Here is a 23014-nt window from a genome sequence, read left to right on the forward strand (position 1 = left end):
AGGATAAAGCAAAAACTTTTCTTTACTTTCAATTTTTTCATTTATTTATTTATTTATTTATTTATTTATTGCTTGATTCTTAAAAAGTCATCAAAACTCTCTCTCTCTCTCTCTCTCTCTCTCTCTCTCTCTCTTCTCTCTGTCTCTCTCTCTTTCTCTCTCTCTCTCTCTCTCTCTCTCTCATTCTTTTTAGTCCTCCATTTCTCCATTTTTTAGTTTTCTTTTGTCTCTTATTTTTTTCTCTCTCTCATTTCTCTCTTTTTTCTTTCTAAAAAAGTTTCCATTTCTCTCTTTCTCTTTCCCTCTCTCCTTGTTTATTCATTCTGTTCTTTCTTCCTAGTTTTTACTTTTTACTTCTGTTTTTTTTCTCTCTCCTGTTCTCTTTCCATTCATTCACTCAGTTTCTCTCCATTGCCCTCATCTCTCTCTCTCTATTTCTTTGTTCTTTCTCCCTCTCCATTCCTCTCTAGCTCTCCTTCTTTCTTTCCATTCTTACTCATTATACTGCCTCCATTCTTCTATTATTCACTACTGTCTTTAGGTCCATTAGATTAGTCCTCTTTTCTTTTCTCTGTACTCCTTTCCTCTCTCTTCCCTTTTTCTTTCTTTCTTTCTTTCTTTCTTTCTTTCTTTCTTTCTTTCTTTCTTTCTTTATTTCTTTCTTTCTTTCTTTCCATTTCTCTCTTACTCCATTTCTTTTTTCTCCCCTCTCTGTTTCTCTTCCTTCCTTTCTCTTCTCTACTAGTCCTCTAGATGTGTGTTCTGTCCATTCTTTTCTTCTCACTCTCTCTTTCTGTTTACGCACTTTTTCTTTTTCTCTAATTTCATTCTTTCTTTCTTTTCTTTCCTCTCCCTCTTTCAATCTTTCTCTTTCCATTTATTCCCTTTTTTCATTCTCTCAGTATCCTTTTCTCTCTCCTTTTATCTGTTTCTCTTTCACAACTTCATTCTTTCTTTCCCTGCTCTCTCTCTATCTTTCTCTCCCTTGCTCTCTCTCTCTCTCTCTCTCTCTCTCTCTCTCTTTCTTTCGTTATTTCTCTCTCTTTTTCCCCTTTGTCTCTGTCTCTCTCCCTCTTTCAATGTTTCTCATTCCATTTATTCACTTTTTTCATTTTCTTCAAGTTTCTTCATACTTTCTCTCCCTGCACTCTCTCTCTCTATCTTTCCCTGCACTCTCTCTCTCTCTCTATCTCTCTGTCTTTCTTCTCTCTCTCTCTCTCTCTCTCTCTCTCTCTCTCTCTCTCTCTTTGCCTACACCTCTGTGTCTCTCTCCCTCTTTCAATCTCTCTCTCTCCCTCTCTCTCTCCCTCTCTCTCTCTCTCTTTGCCTACACCTCTGTGTCTCTCTCCCTCTTTCAATCTCTCTCTCTCTCTCTCTCTCTCTCTCTCTCTCCTCTCTCTCTGTCTCTCTTCTCTTCTGTTATTTCTCTCTCTTTTTCCCCTTTGTCTCTGTCTCTCTCCCTCTTCATTTTCTCAATTTCTTTCTCTCTCTCTCTACTTTTATCTGTTTTTCTTTCACAACTTCATTCTTTCTTTCCCTGCTTTCTCTCTCTGTCTCTCTCTCTCTCTCTCTCTCTCTCTCTCTCTCTCTCTCTCTCTCTCTCTCTCTACACACACACACACACACACACACACACACACACTACAGCAGGTGGACGGTATGAACGCAGTAACACTCCGCGTGAAGAAAACTCCAAGCGCTTCACTCGAAACTGCCGGCCAATGAGCTTCGCGGTGGGCGTTGCTCCTCCCGGCCTTGACCTATCCGGTCGCTCCTGGGCGCGGTTAGCGAGTCTGGGTGGGCGTGGCCAAGCGCGGCGCCGGAGCTGAACTTGAGCGCCTGAGTCCGAGCGCGAGCGCCTCGTGAAGCGGACTCAAGTTTTCTAGAGAACGGCAGCGCGTGGAACGGAGCCACACATTCACTGCGCGCGGCGTGCACGGACATGTGGAGGCGCGCGAGGCTGTGCCGCGTGGACCGGAGGAGCAGATAAGCTCCTGAACATGTGAACATAACGGGAGTAAACACTACAGCGCGCGAGGAGCGATGATGATGATGATGATGATGATGATGATGATGGTGATGATGATGGTGAGGAGGAGGAGAAGGCTGCTACTGCACTGGCTGCTGCTCGCCGCCGTGGCTGTCGGGATGGGAGCCTCGCAAGCAGGTAGGACCACCGGTGTGGGTGCGAGGTGGGGTTTAACCTTGTTAAAAACCCTGGGGGTCGAGGTGACTCAATGCACAACAGCCAACAGTGGACACGCTAATTCAACACTGTAGATACTCAAACCAACACTAGACAGATTAAAGTGGACTTCCACTGATTCCAAAAGGTCTCCACACCCGGTTCTTCAAGGGTTCTTTACTAAAAGGAATGGCTCTATTTGGGACCATGAGTTCTATATAGAACCAGTGGTTCTTTCCATGGTGAAATGGTTCCTCAGATTGATGGAGAATGTGTTGTATATAGTTCTGTATAGAACTTTTTCGAAAATTGTCCTATATAGCACCAAAAATGTTCAAATGTTCTATTGTTAAGAGCTTGATACTGTAACAGAACCCTTTTGTTGCTATCTAGAACCATGCAAAAAAAACATTTAAGCATGAAATGGTTCTATATAGAACTCATAGTTCTAAATAGAACTCATTTCTTTACTTAAGAACCCTTGAAGAACCATCTTTTTTAAGTGTTTGAGATGTAAACAGAGTGATTTAGAGTGGTCTGGTATGAAATGGGTCAGATTTCTTTACCGTGGTGGTGATAGGAACCAGGGGTCGCCATGACTACAACACAAATATAGACATTTTATTTTACTATCCAAAACCACCAGTGAACCTACACGTGTCTTCTGAGTGTCCCCTGAGTTTTAGCATCTAATGTTGATCTTGGTTTCCATAAAATTTGCAGATATTTGTGAAAAGTTCAGGGTGATGAAAAATATATCATGAAACTCAACTGATTTTTAGTCTTTCTGAAGTTTGATGAGTTGGAACAGTCAGGAAAGCACCACTAGTGTCACATTTAAAATAATACAGACTTCACAATGATATTTATTTAAATCCAATTAAACAAAACTTTTGGTCTGAGAAAAAAAACAATGAATGAAGCTCTATTTGTAATGAAACACACTGTTGGCCAGTGTTCTTGAAGTTGGTCTGTACCGATCATGAATTTTATCGCCAATTCCGATTCCAATTTTTTCCTCCGGCCACTTTTTATCACCACCTTTGCTAATTAATGGGAATTTGACCTTTACAAACTAGCAAAGACATTTTGTTAGAGGTGAAGCAGCGACATTCAAATATGACAAAACTCACCTGATTCATATTATTTTCATCATTAAATTGTTATATATGTCATCTGAAATGAAAATAATGAGTTGGCGATTTGTGTTTGGAGCAGAAATCGTCCATTTCAGCTGATTCTGATGGCACGTCACTATCTTTAGGTCCTCACATGATCCACCAAGCATACTGAGACATTATGTGAAGTAACTTATTACAATGATGACAAATATTGTCATATTGCCCAACCCCAGTTATAGTTCAACACTGCAGGAGTCGAAATTCACCAGCTCAATACCGCGGACGCTAAATTGAAGCATTGTAGTGTTTATTCAACACTGGAAGAGCTCAACACTGTAGTTGCTGCCATGTATGAGTTAAGATTTAAAACTGTTATGGCTAATTTAACACAGCAGGTGCTCTAATTCAGTACCGTAGCAGTTACCGTTCAACGCTGTGGGAGCTCAAATTCACTGTGTGCGTTCAACCTGACACCATAAGGACTAGAAACGAGGTTCTGCAGGTGTTCTTTAAACACTGAAGGAAAAGTAATAAATGTAACACTTGACTTCACTTAAGCACTATTGGTGTTTGGTTTTAACACTGCAAGAGTTCATCTGATGCTCCAGGAGTTTATCTCTATAGATGTTCATTCAACACCACAAAGACATTTCATTTAACGTTGGTTCCAAATTGTAAATGTTAAGTTAACACTATGAGCCCAGTAACCAAATCCAGATTAAGCCTAAACCTGGACTGAAAAGAATTTCCTACAATAATCCAGCATCGGCACTGCAATTCAGGCCAAGACTAGTCCATGTCCAGGAAACTGGCCCTATATGAGCTAAAATAAGCGCTGTGGAGTTAGCTTTGTTTTAGCGCTTGTATAACATTAGCATCATTTTAACAATGTAGGTGTTCAGTCAACACTATAAGAGTTCATCTTCCCTGTTCAAGCTGTAACTAACAGGCAAGAGCTAATTCAATGCTGTAGGTGTTTGAATTCAGCAATGTGGATGTTAATTCATCACCAGTGAATGCTAACACTGTGGGTGTCCATTCATTAGCATGAAGGCTATCACTGTATGTGGTAATTCAAGTGGTAATTCGAGTGTCGTGCTAATTCACAAAGTCTTGCACCTGAGAAGGTTTGTGTTTTCCGTGTCTCAGACTTTAAGTGTCATTTAGCTTCCTTTAGCCTAGCATTGAACATAGCAAATGCATCAAAATGAAGGAAACGTCTTTAAGGAGAAGCTGGTTTGTTGTGTTGTCAGTGTATAACAGGCTAGCCTTTCGTGTTTTAGCCATGCTTAGCTTAGCGATGAATATAGCAAAGGCATAGAAGCTAGTCTGCTGTGTTGTCAGAGTCCTCCCAGCTAATCTGTCAGATGCTAGCCTGAGAGTGTGATAGCAACAGTTCTAGAGTGATTTTTTACAGATATAATAATTATATTATGGCTCTTTTGGTACCATTAAAATACAACTTTTATTCAGAACGCAATTTTAAAGTCTTCCGACTGAGCTCACACCAATCCTTTATCTGCCTAATAAGCATATCATTCATTATAAATATGGCTGGCTGCTTATGATGTGGATGTACAATAGGACTGCCAGTCTATTTTATGTGACGACAAATTATTGAACCTAGCATTAGGGCAAAAAAGCATTTTTAATGTAGAGTGAAAGAAGTGGTGCAAAAAGTGGAGGACAAATGTTTCTCATGAGGGCTTGGTTTATGTATTTATGTATTTATTTATTTAATTATTTGCTGGGATATGACTTAAAGGGGCACTCTGGCCAAAATGAAAAATGTAACCATCACTACATCCGTCGTAAACATTCTTACTCACATGCTACAGTGGGCTCCATGGGACTCTCTAGACTGGGATTTTCCAGTTTAAATCCTAGGAAAACTCCCTTCTGATGATGTATCTTGATGGTAGGAAGAGCTTTCGAAAAACTACATGGGATGGATATAGACTTCATGTCACCATTCTGTAGTCTGCGTCATGCCTATATTTGGAACACCAGGTCTAAGCAGGTTTTCTTTATGGGGAAAATGAATGGTGTCGTCAAAAAATGGTCCCTGTTGTGCCTTGTGGCAAAGAAAAATTCTCCAAATTTGACACGTTTTGCCATATATACATTTTTTCCCCAAATGTCACTTAATCCTCTGAATTATGAGGTCATTAAGGAGCCGAAAGATGACTGTTGCTATTGTCAAACGTGATAGTTAAGTTGCTTTGGCAATTTTAGGCTAGCATTGTAGCTGGTCTTGGTATATAATAATATGAAAGTTTTTATAGTAGACTTATTTTTATGCAATGATATTTCAGTGTGCAGGAATGTTAGCTTGCTTGTAGCATATATGTGAAATTATTCATATTTTGATTGCTCAATGACCTTGTAATTCAGAGGATCGGGTGATGGTCAGTTGAAAAATGTACACAAACATATTGGAGCAAACATACTGGAACCTTTCTGTTCACCACAAGGCACAATATTGGCGATTTTAGAAAACCTGATTTATTTTTGTCATAGAGAAATTTAACTGTAGGGTTTTATTACATTTTTGAACAAGTACAAATGTGTTTCACATTTCTTACATTTTTACATTATTTGGAAATTATTACATTATTCATCTCTAGTAGCAATATTTCTCTCTGTCTACCCTGAAAAAACTTTTAGACGATGAAAACGATGAGAGTAATGAATTGTTGGTCCACACATTGTAGGTCTAGTTGTAAGGCTTGAGAAGGACTATTTGCATTACAAGAAAAAATTGTGTCGACTACGCCATTACAAACTCAACTCTTGGTATCGTGGCTTAGTTTCATTCTCAAAGGGCTTGAAGACACTTGTCCCAACATGGAAGTGAAAACACTGTCTAAATATTGACATGGGAAAAGATGGGAGGCACAGTGTGAGGCAGGAACCCTCTAGAACGTTCTATTCAGTGTCTTTTTGCCAGAAGAGGAAGCGGCTACGGCAGCTTCAGCAAGAGGGCATTATCTCGCCTCTATCCTCTGCAGCCTTCCAAAGTTTAACCTCTCTCTCAGGCGAGTGTAATAGAGAAAAAAAGCCTCTTTTGATTCCGGCGTGCCACTTTCACCCTCGGTGGGCTTACATTCACAGCCAAAGCAAATCATCAACGTCAAGCGGAAACGCTCTCCGATCGTTTTCTCTCAACACTCGAGAGAGAGAGAGAAGCGCTTGCTGTCTGTCGGGCTGTCTGTCAGGACTAAACCGCTACAGCAGGGTGTAATCCTCTCTTGCGTGTCTTTCGGGGGGACGCTGGTGGGGCGGAGAAAGCGGCAAGGATTTGCCTTTCAGTTGCTGGAGGGTTCGAGTTCCCCCTCTGCTTGTAATTCCTCTCAGAAAACAAACGCCCGAGGCCTCTTTATTTCTCGCGAGCGAGCGGGGGGCTGTGAGTCCTCTCCCTCATTCTGACTCCGGCACTCTCCCAGAGTCCCTTTCACCCTCCCTCTCCCTCTATAGCTTCTCTCAGAGCTGCTGGCCTGGTGCCCTCTCAGTCAGCTGTAGGCCTCAACCAAAGATTCCATTTCTGTAACGCCAACTGGCACCCGATGGCACTCATTCTCTGCCACCGTCATTAGCATTCTATCAACTCCACTATTTCAAGCTCACATATCCATAGAGTTCTGTAGACGGCTGTTTACTGACTGGCTGACTGTCATGCCCATATATGGAATTCTGGGTCTAAGCAGTTTTTCTTTATGGGAAAAACTAATGGCAGTTTCAAAAATCGCTGCTATTGGACTCTGTGGTAAGAAAAAATACTCCAAACCTGATACACAACTATTCACCAAATTCTTGAAAAAATGGAAATGGCTAGTATTCAACATTATAAAAGTGCAATATTTGAAGTAAAATAAGTCTAAATCTCAAGTTCTAATCCCAACTAAACATACAGGCCTTGAGATATCATGCTAGTCATGATACAACATTATGTTGTACTGTTACATCTCCAGTTTTGTCCTGTATGCATTTTGCCCCAAATCCTCTGAATTATGACATCATAAAGGAGTAAAAACAAATAATGCTCCAGTCATGCTGTTAGCAGGCTTTCATTCCATGCATTGAAATTACATGAACGCTCATAAAATCCCATTTAACAGAATGAGAAACTGTAGCACACATCTCCGTTTTTCAAACTTTAAAATGCATTATTCATTTCAAATTATATTTATTTTGTATGTGTGTGAAAGACCACACTGTTAAGACAGACTGGGTGTAGTTTCTTGTCATACAATCATAACTGAACCTTTCTCAAACATTTCAAAGTATGGCTATGTATGATCTATAACTTCTCTATTGGGACCTACAGATTTCACTGTATCACTTTTTTACTTATGACACAGATACTGATATTAAAACCTTAAATATCAGCTGATTACAATTTAATCTCTAAAATTTCTGAACCTGAAAATGTACATGTACATTTTTTGTCAAAAAGTGAAGAGCTGTGTGCTACATTTTCTCATTATCTTCAATGACACTTTTCCCTCACTGCAGTAGTTAGAGCATGGATTGAACAACTGGCCTATATTATGTTAACTGACTAGGCCCATCACAATCATAGCATTTTAGCAGATGTTGAATTGCCATATTAATACTTGCAGTTGCCTTTGTTCTTTGCTGTATGCAACTATTTAAGCGCAAGCTCAAAGCGGCCAAATTGGCTGATTAGCTATTATGCTTCTTAGCTGTATTACTCACTACTGCCCTCTGAAGGGCAGTCAGAAATGTTGTGGTTTTCTAAGACTCAGGATGTGTCTCAATAAATGTGTATGGTTTCATTTGCATGTTTTTGCCTCGGCCTCAGCCACTGTTACAGTACAGGTATATTTTTGTTTGCCAAGGTATAAACAATGATGTTCTCTCAAAGGAACAACCAGTGATCTGAAGATCCAACTGAGTACCTTGATAAATGTTTCCCAGGAGAAAGGCATGCATTTGGACCTTTTTGTAAATTAATGTTTTAAAGTAGAGCAGTAAAATAAAAAGACACCTTGTATGGAATCAATGCAACTTAAAAAATATTATGTCCCCTAACAAAAGGTATTGAAGACATACCCTTGACGGTACCACCCCTGGGATGTGAGGAGTACCACCCCAGTGAAAATTTATTACCTTTTTTGCTGAGTGGGTAGTTCACATTCTGTTGGTTACAATGTAAACATACAATTGTGACAGCTAACAACTGTAGAAAGTAACCGGCCCTCAGGAGATTAGACAGACAGGCCTACACTCACAGAGAAAAGGTACTAAAGTGTCCCTGGGGTGGTACCTCTCTTGTCACAGGGGGTGGTACCCTCAAGGGCAAGTCTTCAGTTCCTTTAGTTAGGGAACTCAATTGTACTGTAATCCATTGCAATTCTGTTTTTTAAAGTTGTATTGACTGATTTTATTTTATTGCTCAGAAAAGGCACAAAAACTTACCCTTTTCCTGGGAGAAACACATTCAAGGTACACAGTTGTACCTTGAAACCATTGTACATTTATGTTGTTTGTACCTTGAGCAAAAACGTACCTGCTCAGTACCTTTTTTCCTGACAGTCTAGCCTCTCAACAAATATTTGCGTCATTCTGTGTGATGTTTGTACGAGACTTATCTCAGTGAATCAGACTTGAGTGCCTTTCCAGGACAGCGTTTAAGACTTTTGTTGAGTCTCATTTGTTACAATGCTTGGCAATGGCTTTCTGACTGGACGTTAATATAAGCTGACAAGCCAGATGGTCAGAACTATGCCCTTATACCGCACTGAAAGGCCCTGATCTCTGTGTGTCCGAGAGTGTGTGTGTGTGTGTGCCTGGCTTTTTTTCATAGCCTTGGCTTTGTTCCCTTACGTGAGAAGAGGGGAGGGAGGGTCGGGCAGCCCTGCAGAAATATCATTGCCGTTTCCTTGAATTTAAAGGCACATAAACCTTTCCTGCAAAAAGGTGGTGGTCGTGGTGAATGACCTTGGCTCGCCAGTTCTTCAAAAGTAGTTTCTGAAGAGATAAAGCCTTTAGAGCAGTGGACTAATGCTCTTTTTTGAGGTTTCATCACCTGTGGGATTCAGAGCGGTAAAGATTTGGACTGATGGGAACATGTGGATTTGTATTAAGGTGGTAATAGTGTTAAGGGGAAGAATCTTGGTACAGAAGTGGTTCAGTGATAGAAAAATGTTAAAATGTCATCTGTTTCACTTTGTAAAGCTTATAAACTTGTAATGACAGATTATCACTATTGTGTTATTATTACTGGTAATTGTCATAGGAGATGATAGCGATTTAGAGTACACTTAGCAAAAATTTGCATAAGCTGTTATCAAATATTCAAAAATACGTTATTAACAGTGATGGTAACATGACAGATATGTTACTAAACAAAATTAAGTAAAATTACTAAACTCATGACAGCTTATAACATCAGCCATAACATATTTATGGCAAGGTTATGTCAATGATATGAAGCAGGGTTCAAGAAGTGTCACCAGAATTCCTTCACTTCTGCTTACTAACTAAAATTTAGTCTACTCTGAATTCTATGTCACGTATTATCAAAATTTTAGCTGGTTTCAGACTTTTTTCTAAATTTGTCACAGAAAATATTTTTGTTGACTAAAAAATAAAGAAGATTTTTTGTTACTATTTTTGTAAGGTTGTTTAAGTCATCAAGACATTTCGCATTTTCTTCTGAGTGTGATTTTATGTAACTACACAAATGTTGATCCAGATTTTTCTTGTTGGATGTCAAATGTTGAAATCCTCTTCCTATTTTTAGGTAGTCTGTTGTACTCTTGGGCATATTTGTGCAAACCTAAATATTGTCGCTGTCCAAAGAAGAGTGTCTCCAAAATAGTAACTTTACAGGAGAAGGCAAAAACACCCCTACCTGCCAATGTAAGTTAATGTAAAGAGGTTTTATTGTAGAGCATTTCTACTGGTCCATTCATCAAACATTTTTCACACAAAATAAAGGAAAAGATGTAAAAAACTAAAAATGTACAAAAATGTAGATGCATGGTTGGGCAGTGATGATATACTTTTCAGTGGAAAGTTTTACTGTGAGACTGTGTGTTATTGGCCTTGCCATCAATTTACATGCTAAATTATTTTGTTCCATATGTATGCTATTACTGTATTCACCAGGTTTGAGTCTTGCTTGTTTGTGAGAGAAGAGAAGATAAAATAACACTTTATTGATATCAAGGGGGAAATAAAATGTTCCATGAACATTCATACAAGACAAACATAGAATACTCATAAGTAAAAATAATAAAATAGAATAATACAATATATAGCATGAAATACTACACAATATTATACAATATAAATATCAAATACACTAATCCTAAGAACTGACCTTCTGCTTAGAATTATAAGGTTCTGGCCAAACATGAAAAGAAGCAATGATTTTAGAAGGAACACAAACAGTTTACTCATAATTTATTTTAAAGCTTAAAATTATGTTTTGCATAATATGTAATATCATCATAATAAGTCAACAGAGCATCTACATGTATCAGAAAGTTAAATTTAATTCTTTCTATGAATGCATTTATTTATTTGTTTGTTTATTTATTTATTCATTCATTCATTTATTAGAACGTTTATTTCTTGTTTTAGGACAAATCATCTTTTTCTATAAAAAATCGTTGATTGATAATAAGTGTAGCAGCTCAGTCTAAAGGCAGTGTTAGGTTTTGTTTCATATCAGAAATGTGACTCAAATGCACCAAAATGTGACTCTAATGCGCCAAATGTGACTCTAATGCACCAAAATGTGACTCTAATGCACCAAAATGTTTTGTTTCGGGGAAAAGAAGAAAAAGAAAAGATGGATGAATGAATTAAATTAATGTTTATGTTGTAATTAAGACCCCATCAGTTCATATGCTTGCTATTTAATTACCTTTATGACTTAAAATTTATGACATGCTTCATTTTTCATAAAGTTTAATAAACTTTCCCTGCAGTCACTGGGCAGAGCGGCGACATGACAAAGAAGCAGAACCTGATTGCTCCGCTTGTGTGTATTCAAAGTGCTGATTGGCTCGCAGATAGAACCTTATAGAACCAAATTAGAGTTTGACTTTGGGGAATAGAAACTTTCTGTTTCCTAGATAAAGAGCCCAAAAATGCATACAGTTAAAAAATCACCTCGCACAGTTTTATGAAGTTGTCACAGAATAAAAATATGTGAACCCAATTTTGACAAAAATGTCTGTATATATTATACTGTATATAATATATATAGTGTTAAAATAACAGTAATTGTTCCACGGTAATAAATAAGGCAAGATCTTAGCTAGTTGCTAACATTTTTACCAAATTTCCCTCGTCCAGTCTGAAAGTACTGTCAGTTACTTCTCGTCGGCTTCTCTCTCTGACCATCAGAAAAACAGTAGTGAGGAATAAACATCTCTTCTTCTCTTTCATACGTCCTGTTAGTCAACAGCAGAGACACCACTGTGGGCTGACTGAGTAATCTTTGAGAATATTGCACAAGACTGTGAAGTACCTGCATCATTGTTTCTGTCATTTTCTTGCCTTGTGTCACTGTTTTGTCTAACAGAGTGACCACTGGCTAATTATATCTGGACAGTGCAAGCTCTGCCGTGATATTGTTTGTACAGCAGCTGACCGTAACTCTCTTCTGGCTAAATATAGCTAGCCACGGGCGAGGCTTTGCAGCGGAGGGATTTCTGAGCAAGTGTTACTGGATACTCCCACACGGCTCAAGTCCAAACTCACCAGCTCAATCAGACCTTGTCTTATTTGATCTATTTGGTATTGTCTGGAAAGAAGAGTCTAAATTGAATGTGTGGGAAGGAACTACTGTGTTTATTCTTTTCTGTTGTCTAAAGCAAAGGTTCTCAATCCTTATCCCAAGGAAGCTATACTGAACTTCAAGCTCTACATGTTCTCATCCAGTATATCGCTGCTGTCAGAAGAAAAACCTTGTATTTTTGACATAGTTTGAAAATACATGTCGCCCTTTTTATTGTGTGTAAATGTCATGAAGAATGGATCAAAAGAAACGAAAATGACTTGGAAAAAATTCTGGTTCTATTGACTTACATTAAAAGTAAAGTATGTTTTTTTTCTCTTGTAAAGTTACCATTTTGGAGATGTGAGGTTTTCTTCTGACAACAGTGATATGCTTAGGACAGTCAGTAGATCTTCCAGACTTCCAGGCATTTTTACAATACGATAACCTAGTAAAAATCACTTAAAAAAAATCAAAAAGTTGAATCACCTACCACATTGAAATATCCTGTAAGTGGGTAGCCTCAGTTAATTAATGGTTTTCTGAGATATTAAAAGAGATATTCCTGTAAAATCTCCCAGCCTAATGAAATCACATTGTCATTACAAGCTATAGCATATAAAGAGGAAGATTTTTCATGCAGCTTTTATTGATATGATGAAGGGGTTTGATATCTATATAAGCAACAATGTATAAGGGAATGAAAGTACTGGAACAGCAGCCTCCAGAATTGCTGACATCTAAAGCCAGGGAGACTGGCTGGCAGTGTACAGCTTGTAGCCAAAAGCTAAAATCGTTCACTATTGTGCATCAGTTTTACATGATTATTAGCTAATTATGCTAAAATGTGTGGAACTAGTGTACTTATTGCTTGATTCAGAATGATTGAGCTGCAAAAGCTGTAAAGTTGCCTTTTTCGTGCATTTGGTAGCTGCTTTTGGGCTTTTTCTGTTTGATTCTTCTCACTGGACCTTCCTCATGGGAATATTTTTTTTGAGTCTTGGTTTCTGTCCATGGTTCTTCCTCATGTTTTTAGGCCTTGTTCAGTCTGGGGGCCCAAATCCAATTTTGCATATCCAGATTGTATCCAGAGTAATTTTTGACAGTCCAGACAGCAAAAAAAAAATGACATGAAATCTGATTTTTGCAAATCGGATCCAAACCAAACCACATTTGTAAGTGGTTGGAAATGTGATTTCAATTTTTTACCAGATTTTTACAGATGCACCTCAGTCTCGATGCTCTCAAATCGGATTTCAGAGTGTCAAACGATATCAAATCTAGAAAGACGGAAGTGTTGGGATTCTAGAAGAGCGCCGGAGATTCATGCTCATTTCAGAGAACTTTGAGTTTGGAGGGCGAGATGATGCACATTCATCTCTCCTGCATCTGTATTTGAAATCCACTTCACCAGCTTAGCTATGCAGCTACTGACACATATATTGTTACCGCAGCAGATAGGTCGGTGATGTCTGGACACACAAATCCGATCTGTTCACTTGCAAATACCAGTGTGGACAGTCGTCTCAAAAGATCTGATTTGAGAAGTAAATTTAATTTGCCTGCAGTCTGAAGAAAGCCGTAGAAAGTTTTTTTTTCCTTTTGGATCCTCAGAGTGAGTCTTCCTCTTGCTCTTAGTGAATTTTTCTGTCACTGTTGCCCACAACCTGCCCTTTTGGACCCAGGTTTCTGGACCTAGATTAAAGTCTATTGTAGAACCTGCTTTACAAAATGTAATTGAATGAAATTGGGTCTGCAATGTTAGAGAAGGGAACTATGATACCGTGATTGTAAGCCACTGAGATACTCTATCAACTGCATTCAAAAGTCAAGGTTCAAATCTACTAGTCAAGCTTGAGTGATTCAAACTTTGAAAACTTTCATTTCCGAAGGCTTTACTACGACTGTTTACTCCTCTGTGTTGTTCTGAGCTTCGCAGAATACAGGCAGCTCTACTACTCGGAGCTGTTTATAAATGGCAACAGTGGAATGGCGTTCATTAATGGAATTCGCCTGGCAGGAAGGAGGCATCCAGTGACAGAATGTGCTGCTGCCGCCGATTATGGTGCAGCAGCGGCACAGGAATCCAGTGCATGCCGGTTTATACTACTAAAGCCATCGTTTGACACAGTGTGGGAGGGATCTGATTGGTTCAGCTGGTGCAGACATCTTCTGTCTCAGCCTGTTTGCGAACGTCCTACTCTGTTCTTCCAACTCCTTTTCTTATTCCCTATGTCTGCAGTTCCCTCCATCTTTTCATTCTTGTCTTCAAGCCTTTAGTTTCATCCTGTATATTTCCAGGAAGATATGGCATCTGCCACAACATGTTTAAGGCTCAGTGTTATGTAACAGGGTTCAAGTAAAGTGTTACCAAAACACACTGGCAAACCCTTGTTTATGCTTGTTGGATCAAATAAATGCCTTCATTCATTCATCACACAAATACTTGGACTATATGGTCAAAAGTATGTGGACCTGTGAGCATCACACCTCTATGAGCTTGGTGGACATCTCATTACAAAACCATGTGCACGAATATGGAGCTGCCCCCCTTTTGCAGCTGTAACAGCCTGCACTCTTTTGGGAAGCTTTCCACAAGATTTTGGAGTGAGTCAGTGGGAATTCGTGCCCATTCAGGCAAAAAAGAAATGAGAAGGTCTGGCTCGTAATCGACGTACCAGTTGATCCCGAAGGTGTTCATTGGGCCTTCCGCAAACTCTTGCCACAAAGTTGGAAGCATGTAATTGCCTAAGATATCTTTGTATCCTGTAGCATTAGCATTACCCTTCACTGTTGGGACTAGGCATTCCGGTATGTAGCCCAAATCTAAATTCATCCATCAGATTGCCAGATAGGGAAGTGTGCTTTACACCACTCCAGCCAACACTTGGCATTGCACATTTCGTAGTGATGCAATGGTACAAATGACCAATGACAGAGAAGAAAAACAGTGTTTCAGCCACACCCATTGTGAGCAGGTATGTAAAATCAAGAACAAAGACATGTAAACTCCACAGACAAACAGTGTGTCGTACTGAAGTTCTCAGTGACATTAAACGTGGCACTGCACCTTTGCCACAAGTCAGTTTCTGGCCTGCTAGATCTGCCCCAGTCAACTGTAAGTGCTATTGTCATTGTATGCACTTCTTTTTTTACACATTATGTGCTTCAGCAATTGGTTGCCCCATTCTGTGAGATTGTGTGGTCTACCGATTGTGTGGCTGAGCTTGTTGTTGCTTCTAGCCACTTCCATTTCTCAACAGTAGCACTTACAGTTGACTGGGGGAGATCTATCAAGACTTGTGTCAAAGGTGGCGTCCTATGACAGTGCCACGTTACTGAGAACTTCAGTACGGCCCAGTGTTTGTCTGTGGAGGTTGCATGGCTTTGTTCTTGATTTTACACACCTGCTCACAATGAGTGTGGCTGAAACACCTGAACTCAGTAATTAAGAGGGGGCTCCACGCACTTTCAACCATGTAGTGCATTGTGCAGTTACAGTTGCCTGTCACCTCGTCATTGCCTTTATTGCTTTTCTTCTCTGTCATTGGTCCTTTGTACTGTTGCATCGCTGCAAAAGCTCCTCATCTTGTTTTGTTTTCCCCTTTTCCCCTCCTCCTTACTCTTTGTCAACTGTTCCCAAACCTGTCCCAGCAAATAAGTCTTGTTTTCTATTCCTTTCCTCTGTTCTTTATATCCCTTGTTTCTTGTGGTCCTACTGTTCCTGAATCTGTCGTGGCGAATCCGTCTCTTTTTTCCCCATCCCTTTATTCCACTCATCCCTCATTTCTCCTCATCCTGCTGTGAGATCATCGCTCCCCGGAGGAGGCTGTAAATATTAATGGAGCGTCACAGAGAGAGATCTCAGTTTTAGGTCCCGCACTTTTCTTTGGTGTTTGTGTGTGAGTATGTGGGGGGAATAGCAAGTCACAATTTCTCAGTATCGTGTACTTAAGAGAATGTTGGAGGACTTGTGATGTGTTTTCTTCTGAGGACAGTCTCTACATGATTGAAGTTGTAGCTAGTCAGTATACTCTCTAGTCAGTGGCATATTGCCCTCCAACTCCAAGCTATGTTCTGTTTGTACCCTATGCAGTGTCTGAGATCTTTCAACACTCTGCATTAGGAGGATACCTCAGCCCAAAAAATGCTAACTAGTGGGAATAGCAGTTGGTTTGCTTATGAACAGTCAAGAATGTCCAGAATACTAACCACAAGCTTTCGTGCATTAATAGTTACATGCCATATGTGAAATACCTTAATTAATGGTTAGCGTTTAGTGTTTCTCAGTGGAGCATCCCTATAATCTTCGGTGCTTTATGTTTTTGTCGTTCTTCTTTATCTGTGCACTCAGCTCCATAATTATTGGCTCCCTTGCTAAAGATTGGTCATTGAAAAGGTCATCAATCCTTACAGGTCGATGATTTTATATACAACATAAAAGGATGTGGTACATAAAACAATAAATCTTAGGAATGTTGCATGCTAGAGACTTTCTTTTTTCCCAGAAGGGTAGCATTGTGCCAGTCCAGTGAGGGCTCATTCCACAAGATTTTGAAGTATATCTGTGGAAATTTGTGCCCATTCAGTCAAAAGAGCGTTTGTGAGGTCAGACACTGATGTTGGACGAGAAGGCCTGGCTCATAATCGATGTACCAGTTGACCCCAAATGTGTTCAGTGGGCTTTCCGCAAACTCCTGCCACTAGGTTGGGAAGGATGTAATAGTCTAAGATGGTTTTGTGTCCTGTTGCATTAGCATTACCCTTCACTGGAACTAAACCCCAAACCCCAAAAAACAGCCCCAGACCATTATCCCTCCTCCACTAAACTTTACTGTTGGGATAGGCATTCCAGTAAATAGTCCCAATCCCAAATTCATCCATCAGACTGCCACAATTATTGGCAGGCTATAAAAAACAATACATCTTGGACATGTTGCAAGCTTTTTTCCCCCAGAAGGGTAGCATTCTGTTATTCCAGTGAGGGCTCTGGTGCCATAGTACCCCTTTCAGAAGCTTTGTAATCCAGCCTTGAACTGTCTTTTTAGAGACTTTGTAAAATTAATCCATAAAGACAAATCCAACACCGAATATCTTTTGTGATTATGCATACATTCCTCCATGTTGAAAAGAGTTGTTGTTCTTGGTAGCATGGCTGTTAACCATCAACTGATGTCTTGGGTTGAGTGTGTTGACCACTTAGAGGCTGTTTTCCTGCCTCATCGACCAATCAGAGGGTGCAGTCCTGACTTTTTGATGGCACAACGTTACCCTCTGGGCAAAATAAAAGTAAGTCTCTAGAATTCAGCATTCCTGCGACATTTCTTCTTTAATGTACGGCATCATTTGATGTTGCATATGACATCATAGGCCAGTAAGGGTTAACATAATATCATTGTTTTTAATAGCTCAATCTCACACTGAAAGTATGAGAGGAATCTTATCTTTAGTTGAAGTAAATGTGATCTAAAATTTTTAACAAAACCACATCGATCAAAATCTACTGTATAAATCTAAAGTCATTCAGTAGAAATGTTATTTTACTTTATAATATAGATACCGAATATCACAATAAAATACAACATTCCATCAGGGTCATTTTGTGTCCTGATAAACACTGTTCGAGGTCTACAGCCTGAGAAAATATCAAATTAATACATATATAAATTATATACAGATTAATATAAATATTAATATTTCACACGCAGCAGCCTCTGGATAGTCTGGTTTTCAAATGAGTGAATTCTTTTGTGCACTGTAATGTAAACTTATTAGGAGTTTTAACTTAAAAAGGTTAGGAATCTGCCTTTTTAAATTCAATTTTCTATTTTTTTAATTCACATTTTTTTATCATTTTGAATTTCTGTTCTTTTTAAAGTTAGTTTTTTTGTTATTTTTAACTTTATTTTTTATGTCTAATATAATTTTAGAATTTTAAATTTATTTTTATTTTAAATGTAAAAAATAATACACTTATTGTAAAAATACATTTTGCATTTTATTTTTTATTTTATTTAAACATTTTTTTAGGCTTTTAATTTTTTTTATTGTTTATTTTTTATTTTAGAAAATATTAATTTTAAAATTTTAGAAATTTGAAAATTTAACATAAAAAACCTAATAACTTAATAAAACAAATCATGAGTTAACAGTTCTGTCAAGTTACTTTTACATGTATAGTGAACTTTGAAAATAGCCAGTTTGCTTACATTTATAAGTTGTTACAGTGGTTGTTGTTTTGCAGTGGTGAACATTTGCCTTATTACAAAGATTTCAGTCGCTTAAGCATTTTCTCCCTTGCACTCTCTCTCTCGCTCTCTCGCTCTCTCACTCACTGCTCGCTTGCTCTTTATCTCTAGTGCATGCGGTCCCTTTCTTCTTCTTGCTGTCTCTCTCATGCGCAGGCTCTCTCTCTCTGAGTTGAGGAGCCAGTGAATGCGACCCTGAATGAAACGGCTGTATAATGAGAATGATGTGTAAGCAAGCTGGGGTGAAACGTGTAATATGTTAACGTTATTTATAATGTTCAGGGCTTATTAAAAACATTCAGGTCTGTAGCCCCCGAAGCACAGGCCAGGCATCACCCCAGTTTAAAACAACCAGAGCTGTAGTAAAACTGTCTGGAAGAGGACATGAGTAGAGTTTGTCCCCACACACAGTGAAAAGGAAAGTTAGAGAAACAAAATATCATGAATCCAATGATCATGGTCAGAGAGTTACAGGAGGTGATAACATTTTGGTGGGATTAAGTCTCCAAAACTACAATTATATGGCACCTCCATGCCCACAAAGTATATACCCAAAAGCTAAAACTTTCCAATAACTGGCTGAATTTTTCAGCAAGATCATCCAAAATATACATTCAAATCCACACAAGGATGGATCAATGACCACAGAATGAAACCCCTGACCTTAACATCGCAGTCCCCTGATCGCAACTCTGTTAAAAAAAACTGTGGGGTGAGCTGACCACAGAAACATTTTTTCATGAGTTTCACTTACACTGCAAAATATGACTCATCAGATCAACCTAAAAATGATTTAATGTGGTAACAATTAAATTAACTAGTTTTACTCAACCTAAATAAATATTTTGAATGAATGATTTTTTCAAACAACGTAATTTTTTGAATTGAATAAAACTTGTTCAATTGCTTGTTACTACATGAAGTCATTTTTGTAGGTTGATCTGTTGGCCAATTTTTTTTAGAGCATATATTTACCAAGGTTCCAAAGTACGACAGCGTTTTAGATCTGTGCCTCCTTAAGGAAGGGGTCTTAGGAAACAGCTACTGATTCCACCCCTGAGTTACCATCCGAGTCCATTACATAATTGGGAAATAGCATTCGAACCTAATGTGTGCAGTTGGGTTCCATCAGAATAAGACCAAAAAGCTCTACCGGTAATGAAGAAGAAAACCTAAGAAACTGTCCGCGCTCAGGACTTTGAAACACCTCGGAACGGCTGTTCTAGAAACATTCTGAAAATTGAATATCAGCTCTTCACTTGAAACTGATGAAGGACCTGCATCCAAAATATCTTTTTGTACTACAACTTCCATATAATTTATTAATGAAGTGCTTATATATGCACACAAGCAAACTGCTCCAGAATGCACTATCCATCGGGGACAGTAGGAATGAGTTTGGAATTAGAATGTGCCACACTGCTGTCAACCTGCAGGGCGTTTGTGATGGAGAAGTTCAGGAAACGTGGTTATTAACATCTTTCTCCAACCATCTGCTTCTGTGTCTCTCTCATTTAGTTAATTAGGACAACAAGTCCTCAGGCTAGCCTGGTGCATGACTTTTAAAAAGCAAGAAATGAAGAAAGGAAGGGGGCAGTGAGTCCATCCAGGAGGCCAGTGGTTATTAAGGCAGGGAAGATTAGGTGGTCTGCTGGAGAGATTATTGGAAACGCTGCACAGATTATTGGAAGCTTGACTTCATTCGACCAAATTTTGACCATGTTGACCTTTTCTGGAAATTACACTTTTCAGCTCCCCTGTTAACAGCCTAATTAGGCTCGCCTGGAGCACATTTTCGGCCTGTTCATTGATCATTAAATGCAGTACTTCCACTGAGGTTGACTAGTGGAATTATAAGATGCAGTCTTGTGACTGCACAATTCTTTTTAAGCATTGCGAAAATTAAAAGAACTTAGGATACATATTTTACAATGAGCTATTTTATTAAAGGCCCTGCGATGGACTGGTGACCTGTCCAGGGTGTATACTGCCTTCTACCCGATGACTGCTGGCGACCCAGAAGGATAAGTGGCTTAGATGTGTGTGTGTGTGTGTGTGTGTGTGTGTGTGTGTGTGTGTATTTTAATAAAGAAAGAGGTCTCCCGTAGTTATGTTTTCCACTCAACAGGGATTTTTTCAAAAATTTGGCTTAATTTAGTTGAACAAGGAGTGGTTTAATGTGAAATCGTAGATAGTCTCTTTACAGTGTTGGTGAAAGAAAGCATAGGTTATGATGACTAAAATGCAAATTGGTCACTTTATGCTGATGGTCACTTTATTTACTGTCAAAAATGGCCCGTGAACCTACATGTGTCTTTTGAATTTCTGTATATATTGTTAATTATGTTAAGACAGTGGTAGATCTAAAAAAAAATTGTGAACTATTTTTCTTTATAACACCTTGCATGTGCCTTTCCAACATGAATGTGTTTTAAAACCAAAAGCAGACCTCCAAAGTACTGGTCATTTTTTATTTGTGTCAAAACACATAAAAAATACACACCGATCAGGCATAACATTATGACCACCTCCTTGTTTCTACGCTCATTGTCCATTTTATCAGCTCCACTTACTATATAGGTGCACTTTGTAGTTCTACAGTTACAGACTGTAGTCCATCTGTTTCTCTGCATACTTTGCTAGCCTCCTTTTACCCTGTTCTTCAGTGGTCAGGACCCCCATGGACCCTCACAGAGCAGGTACTATTTGGGTGGTGGATCATTCTCAACACTGCAGTAACACTGATGTGGTGGTGGTGTGTTAGTGTGTGTTGTGCTGGTCTGAGTGGATCAGACACAGCAGTGCTGCTGGAGTTTTTAAACACCTCGGTGTCACTGCTGGACTGAGAATAGACCACAAACCAAAAATATCCAGCCAACAGCGTCCTGTGGGCAGCGTCCTGTGACCACTGATGAAGGACTAGAGGATGACCAACACAAACTGTGCAGCAGCAGATGAGCTATCGTCTCTGACTTTACATCTACAAGATGGACTGACAAGGTAGGAGTGTCTAATAGAGTGGACAGTGAATGGACACAGTGTTTGACACATCAGTGTTACTGCAGTGCTGAGAATGACCCACGCACCTGCTCTGTGAGGGTCCATGGGGGTCCTGACCACTGAAGAACAGGGTAAAAGGAGGCTAGCAAAGTATGCAGAGAAACAGATGGACTACAGTCTGTAACTGTAGAACTACAAAGTGCACCTATATAGTAAGTGGAGCTGATAAAATGGACAATGAGCGTAGAAACAAGGAGGAGGTCATAATGTTATGCCAGATTGGTGTACATCTGGTAACCTAGCATTGTTGGGAAAATTAAGACTAGTCCAAAATAGACAAAAAAGCTGGTGAAAGCTGCTTTCTTTTTCTTTGAGTACAGTTCGAAGTTGTTAGGCTCCTGCTGAAGGTTACTCTTAATACAACTTCAATTCCCTCAGCTCTAAAATATTGACTTTTCCAGCCAGAATAGACTGAAATAAAGGCAGAGAGTAGACTATTTCAGCGCTACAGACATGACGAGTGAGGGCTGACACAACACAGCAATGGAATGGATGATTACGACGATATATGTCCGTCACTGGCTAAGGTGTGGATACCATCTTCCATCTGAAGCCTGGGCAGAGGATTCAGAGGAAGGATGCTGTAATACATTGTTTGCTGTTGCAATCCTGACAACTTCTAGCTGAATGCTCTTTTTTTTTTTTTGGTAAAGATCCTTGCCTCAGCAATGTATGTGCCTAGGCCAGTAGTTCTCAACTCTACTCAACTCCAGTCCCGGGGGAACTCCGCAGTGCACGGCTCAGTGCTTCACCAGCTCCAACACATCTGATTCAACTCATCAGCTAATTACCAAGCCCTTCAGAGGTTGAATCAGGTGTGTTAGAGTGGGAAACTGGGAGCGACTGGCCAGGACCACCTCCAGAATCATACACTTTTAACAATAAAGGTGCCAGAAAGGGGTCTCCAGACCGATGCCTTGGAACAAGTGTGTCAAATTGGGCTCCTTCCAGGCCACAGCTCTTCAGAGACTAATGTTTTCCTTCATCTAATACTCTGAGCCTTGCCTATTAGCTGATGACTGGAATGGGGGAAGATAAATAAAGTCTGTAGTGCCGCGGCCTCAAATTATAGAAGAACCATTAATTGTTCTTTAAAGAACAATTTTTGTAAACGGGATGCATGGCTGTGAGGTTGAAGGACCTCCCCATAATGGAAACGTTCTATATCAAAAGATTAGGCTTTCTTTACCAATATCTTCCTAGGTTTTTTCTTAAAGAGTAAGACCCTTTTTCCATTAACAGCTGACATGGATTGCTCTGTAATAATAAAACATACCAGTCATACCACTCATTTGAAATGTGAACACACTTTCCTAACTGTATGTTTTTTATAGAATGAATGAAAAATTAATGAAACTTATAACATTAGAATATTATATAATATATATTATAACCCAACCTTCCATCTTGAAGAAGGATACATATTATAAATCTTTAACAGAATTCAATGGAGAAATATTTTTAAATGTAATTCTAAAATTGTTTTTATTGGTCCATTCATCGTGAAATTTCAACACAATGTAAGGGGCAGCTGGTGATTTGTACGACAATGTTTTAGGACCTCTGTTAGTAAAAATAAAAAAAGTAGACTTTGAGAAAAAAGTCATAATATTTCAAGAAAAAAAGTCGTAATATTTTGAGA

The 23014-nt window shown here is 39.0% G+C and overlaps 1 protein-coding gene across 1 annotated transcript in view; it reads left to right on the plus strand.

Annotated features, from left to right (window-relative positions):
- Nucleotides 1-1919: 1919 nt before the first annotated feature.
- Nucleotides 1920-23014, plus strand: part of si:ch73-383l1.1 (receptor tyrosine-protein kinase erbB-4) — a 316113-nt gene continuing 295018 nt past the window's right edge. The window contains exon 1 of the mRNA XM_036564034.1: nt 1920-2167. Coding sequence (XP_036419927.1) covers nt 2044-2167 — 124 coding nt within the window. The 5' untranslated portion in view covers nt 1920-2043. The remainder of the gene's footprint in view (nt 2168-23014) is intronic.

Source organism: Colossoma macropomum, unplaced genomic scaffold, assembly GCF_904425465.1.
Source record: "Colossoma macropomum unplaced genomic scaffold, Colossoma_macropomum, whole genome shotgun sequence".
NCBI classification, from domain to species: Eukaryota; Metazoa; Chordata; class Actinopteri; order Characiformes; family Serrasalmidae; genus Colossoma; species Colossoma macropomum.